General features: G+C 42.6%; 1 protein-coding gene across 1 annotated transcript; it reads right to left on the bottom strand.

Moving 5' to 3' along the window:
- Positions 1-269: 269 nt before the first annotated feature.
- Positions 270-1,482, bottom strand: LOC121746071. The gene is made up of 2 exons (XM_042140022.1): positions 880-1,482; positions 270-302 (listed from the first exon to the last, which is right to left on the bottom strand). The coding sequence occupies exons 1-2, from the start codon at positions 1,480-1,482 to the stop codon at positions 270-272; spliced, it is 636 nt and encodes a 211-aa protein (XP_041995956.1).
- Positions 1,483-5,279: the final 3,797 nt, after the last annotated feature.

Below are 5,279 nucleotides of genomic sequence, written 5' to 3'. Positions count from 1 at the left end.
AGCAGAGATTATGGAGGTTCATCGGTTCATGGAGATCCCATACAAGATAGCCGGCTCTTTGCCCGTGGCTTGAAAAGAAATCTGCCTCTCTTTACAGTAAATCGTTGCGTGGTTCTCGGTAAGCCAATCCATTCCCAAGATTATGTCTACATTCTCCAAAGGCATAACGTGCAAAAGCTGGGCCACTACTCCTAATTCTCCTAACACAAACTCTATGTTCGAGCAAGTTCTCACAATGTCAATCAATCCTCCAACCGGTGAAGATACATTCAAATTCGATTCAAGCATTGCAGTAGGGAGTTCTAAGGCATTCACACATGACATGGAAATAAAAGAATGCGAAGCACCCGTATCAAACAGCACAATAATAGGCAGTTGTTGGAGCTTTCCCATACCTGCCAAATTCTCTTTGCCCTTGCTGGCTTCGGGTTCCTGCCCTTGATTCCCTTTGAGCGCATATGCCCTTGCTTGCTGTGGAGCCACTTGTCGGATTGGTTGAGGCTGCTGTGGTGGTCTATGTCCTTGCCCGTTCTTCACTCCACCTTTGTTGTTGTTTGGGCACTCTCGAGACACGTGCCCGTTTCCACCGCAGGCATAACACCGAATGCCTCCAACTCGGCACTCCCCAAGATGATGCTTGGAGCACCGATTACAGTAGGGTGTTCTCTGCGGGTTTTCCCTCTGATGTGGCACAATTTGGCGCCCATGATTCTGTGGTTGCCGAAAAGTGGAGAAACGCCTCTTGTTGTCAAAAGGAGCTCGGTTTCCCTCCCATTTCCTCTTGTCTCTAAAGTTCGCTTGGGGTGCAGATGGGGTAGGGTTTGTTGTCCTCTCATTCTTGGGCAGTGCTTCCTCCACATCTAAGGCACAGCCCAATACCTCGGAATAAGGAATTCCCCTGCGACTAGCCACCGCTACCCTTATCTCTGGCCTAAGGCCGGAACGGAACTTCGCGGCCAACTTCTCGTCTGTATCCACCAATTCTAGCGCATAACGAGTCATCTCACATAGGGCGCGGTCGTACTCCGTGACCGTCATACTTCCTTGTTTTAAAGTGTGGAACTCCACTACCTTCGCCCGTCGATAACTCATGGGAACATACTTATTGTAAACTTCTTCCTTAAACTCCTCCCAAGTAAGCGCCTCACGGCGAGCGGGGTCCATAGTTCTCTTCTTCGTTTCCCACCAAAAGTCAGCGGGTCCTGTCAGCTGATACGTCACGCAGGCCAGGCGTTCTCTGTCCGTGCATCCCATAAACTCAAAGACACGCTCAATGTCGCGTACCCATGCCTCCGCCTTCGGGGGCTCTCCCAATCCATCGAACTTGGGTGGGTTCTCTTTCCGAAAGGCTTTGATGTACTCCCTTTCGTTTGGTTGGGGTAGAGGTGGTGGTGGAGGCGGGGGCAGATTCCCAACACTTCCTTCTGTCTGTTCCCCCACATTGTTCTCCACACGCGGACCACGTCTACGTCTTGGGGGCATGTTGATCTAAAACACAGGTTAGCACAGTTGTGAGTACATCGTTATTAAAACATCATCGCTTTCATGCACGCGTACGATACGGTAAAAAAAAACACAAGTACTTAAAAGCACGTGAAAAGGGAAACTTCCATAAACAACGTGGGAAAAGAAAGACATAGCATTTGATCGCAAAACAAAAAGGTACTACTTCCATCGTCTTAACAACTTAAGGAAAAAAAAACAACATCACTCATCTATCTAGTGTTAAGATCCTCTTCCGGGTCTTCTTCCTCTTCCGGGTCCTCTTCCTCTTCTACGTGATACTCGTCAACCATGCGGAGGGCTTCTTCGATATCCATGCTATCTTTCACATAATCATCCTCAAAACCCGGAACCATGCTTTCTTGTGGTACGGCTTCTCTTTCTGCTGCGGGTTTAACCTCGATCACGTCTTTGTCTTCCCATACCGTTTCATCTTTTCCTTCTTGTGTCGACGGTGGTCGCTCGGAACGTGAGTCAATCAAAGCACACGTTAAGGCCTTTAGAAAACCTTTCATGTCGCCAGCCATCATCTGGTTTCTTGGTTCGTACCACGTGAACCGACTGGCTGTTGTTTCCATCCAAGGCTCCCAATTGTCGGGCATCAACTCAATTAGTCTCCTTATGCCACCATAGGCCGTTACATGGTACCCGCAGACATCTCGCCATAGGGTCTCAAAACGGGCAACAACCTCTCTCAAGGCTTTGCCTTCCTCTCTCTCATAGTGGTCGTAATCGTATATCGCTTGTCGCATTCTGGCACTATACTGACTGCTCTTGAGCGCGGTTCGTTTCGTTCGCACCATCTATGTGAAGACTAAAGTTTCTTTTAAAACACCAAAAGTATTATTGTTTGTTCGAAAAAGTTCTTAAGTTTGTCGCGTAGTTTGAAAATTTGTCGTTGTCTTAACGTTTCATATCTTTGCATGCTATCGTGGTAGTATTTTCGCGCATTATACACATTTAGCAACATCACTAAGTTCATGCTCACACGTATTCATACCATATCGATATCACCTTTGTATATACAATACATGTCTTAATTATCATGTCAATCATACTTGTATTCCACGCAATCATGCTATTACAACATCATATTTACGCACATAATGCATGCTTAAATTATCATACCGATCATGCTCATATAATCATTCCATTACAACTCATCCTTATGCATATCATTCATTCACATGCGTAACTTGTCAACGTCATATCATATCATCATACGTTTTCATGCATCAATCTTCCATACTTTCAACAATTTAAACATACCTCACTTTCATTGGTTGAGCGTTATGCTTTGGATGTTGAGCCTTCGTGACACTTCTAGTCAAATAAGGGTTCACTAACTTAGACTTAAAGTGAAAGAAGACTCTCGGACCAGAGCGAAAGAACAAGGCTTTGATACCACTCTGTCACGACCGCCCATACAAGGGTACCACAACGCGGCGATCGTGACCGACATGCATGGATAACAATTTAAAAAGAACATCTTGATTAACTTAAAGGAAGAAAACAACTTAGTTTAAAGAGTTTAAAGTTAAAATTTTTTTTTGAAAAGACATAAGGTAAAATACTTTTAAAAAGGACAACGGGAAAAATTAGACTTAAGAAATACTTCAACTAACTAAAGTTGAACAAATACTTAACTTAAATCTCGAAGAATAAAATTTTCAAAAGACAACGTAAACACTAGTTTAAAACTCATCACCAACATACATGTTCACACACAAAACATAAAGGAAAGATTAAGTCTTGAGTCATAGTTCAAGTTATAGCAGCGGAAAATACGGTTCAAGGAGAGTCAAGGACGACGCCTATGTATGACGACACAACCCATCCTAAGTACTTAAGCCGGCTCAACATCCACCGCAACATCCCGCTCAACCTGCACATAAGAAAATAATATGCAGGGCTGAGTACTTGTTGTACTCAATGGGCTCATGCCGAAAACATTTTAATAATAGTTATGTCATCCATACCATTGATCTCGAGTTTTATGTAGTAAAAAAATATCACGAGAAACACAAAAATATTCAAGTCTGGCCAGACAATTTATCTCCCCACTTTTCACATCAATCCATCAATCACATCACAGTGCGACGATAGTGTGGCCACACTATTCGCCCACGAGACCGGCTGACTTGCAAGGACGGCTCGCGATCCCACCAGTGTACACAGCCCGATAGGGTTTACGGCCCTACTCGGACCCGAATTCGTTTCACAACACAGCCATATAGCCTAACGGAGTAAACTCATACGAACTAGGCATCAGGCACACAATCTCATAACAAAAACAACATGACATGACATAACAGTTAAACCACCCTTATATCTCCACATAATATTTTTCGGAAAAGTAAAGAGGTTTGAAAAGAAAGCCCACCTCGTTCGCTTAGCAATTCACAACCCAACTTAGCAACTCTCGATCCTCGAGTTCACGAATACACAACACCCTTGTCAACAACAACATAAGTCAGCCTCACACTTCAACATATTACTATGCATGTCCTATCGTCTCTCTCTCATCGTCTTTCTCAATCCCCCAACCCAACATACGTCAAAAAGGTGTAAAGACACATGTATCGCATTACAACTTATCACAAGTGCTTACACCATTTAGACACGTTCCTTGGACATACATGCATCATACAATACTTTTAAACTTGAAAATAAGAGTTATTTTAACAATACAGAAGACACATTCAAGTTCGTCCATGAAGATTTTCACACCGAAATCACGTCATTTAGTCAGTCATATCACATATTAAACTCTCTGGTCGTAACATACAATTTCCGACAGTATTGCGCAGTTCATTTGAAAAATTCACCATAAATTCATCCGATGCCCAAAAAGGCTGAAAATTTAACACGACTCAGAAGACACTTCAAATTTTCATATAGTTCAAGAATCACATCAATCGGACGTCATTTGGTCAGTCAAATAGAAAACGAAACATTCATGGCGAGAACTCACGTTTCTGGCAGATTTGCGCAGTCAACTTCAAAAATTTATTAAAAATTCATTTTTCGATAAAACAGGCTGAAATTCACACGAGACACAGAAAACACCTTGAAGTTTACTCAGTAAAAATTTCATAGCAAAATTCGTTCGTTTGATGGGTCAAACACAGATCATAAGTCACTGGTCGTGCATCACAGATTTCTGGTTCAAGTTCGAAAATAGGGTTTTTAAACTTCCACAACACAACCACCGATTTTTCATGCTCGAAAACACATAATCATGCTTACCCGTTCCTCATACACATATTTGCATACAAACTCATATTATTCACCCAATAAATCGATCCAACTCACATGATTTCAAACAACAACGCCAAAACAACAAGTTCTTACGAAGCACACTTTCCCCCCCGTTAAAACTTGCGATCTATCGAACCTACACCCTCTACATGCATGTAGGACTCAAGAACATGGTCAAAACGGATAGGATGATAAGAAGTGAACAATATACCTTCTTTGACACAAAACGAATCGGTAGAAACGATGGATGAAGCGATTCGTCGGAGACTCTCGAAAATACTTCAACGGATTGCAAGAACACGAGTTGGATGGAAGATTTTTGGAGATGGGAGAGTGGGAGAAGAATGAAGCGTGTGAGAGAGGGAGAAGAGAGGGGGCGAAAATTGTAGGGAGAGTGGGGGCTAGGGTTTGTTTAATTGCTATTTATTTGCTAGGTTTAATCCATGGGTAAATTAAATAAATAAATTGTGGGGAATTAAAATATAGGCTAACAAATAAAAATCCCACAATTAAAA

This window comes from Salvia splendens, chromosome 1, assembly GCF_004379255.2.
Source record: "Salvia splendens isolate huo1 chromosome 1, SspV2, whole genome shotgun sequence".
NCBI classification, from domain to species: Eukaryota; Viridiplantae; Streptophyta; class Magnoliopsida; order Lamiales; family Lamiaceae; genus Salvia; species Salvia splendens.
This window is presented reverse-complemented; position numbering and strand designations above follow the sequence as displayed.

What these genes read in the sequence shown, in the direction of transcription:
- LOC121746071 (XM_042140022.1), bottom strand. Translation starts at nt 1,482, where the DNA reads ATGCCCCCAAGACGTAGACGTGGTCCGCGTGTGGAGAACAATGTGGGG. An exon ending in GGGGAATTCCTTATTCCGAG is followed by an intron (nt 303 to 879) that starts GTATTGGGCTGT and finishes TGAATGCCTTAG; the next exon opens with AACTCCCTACTGCAATGCTT.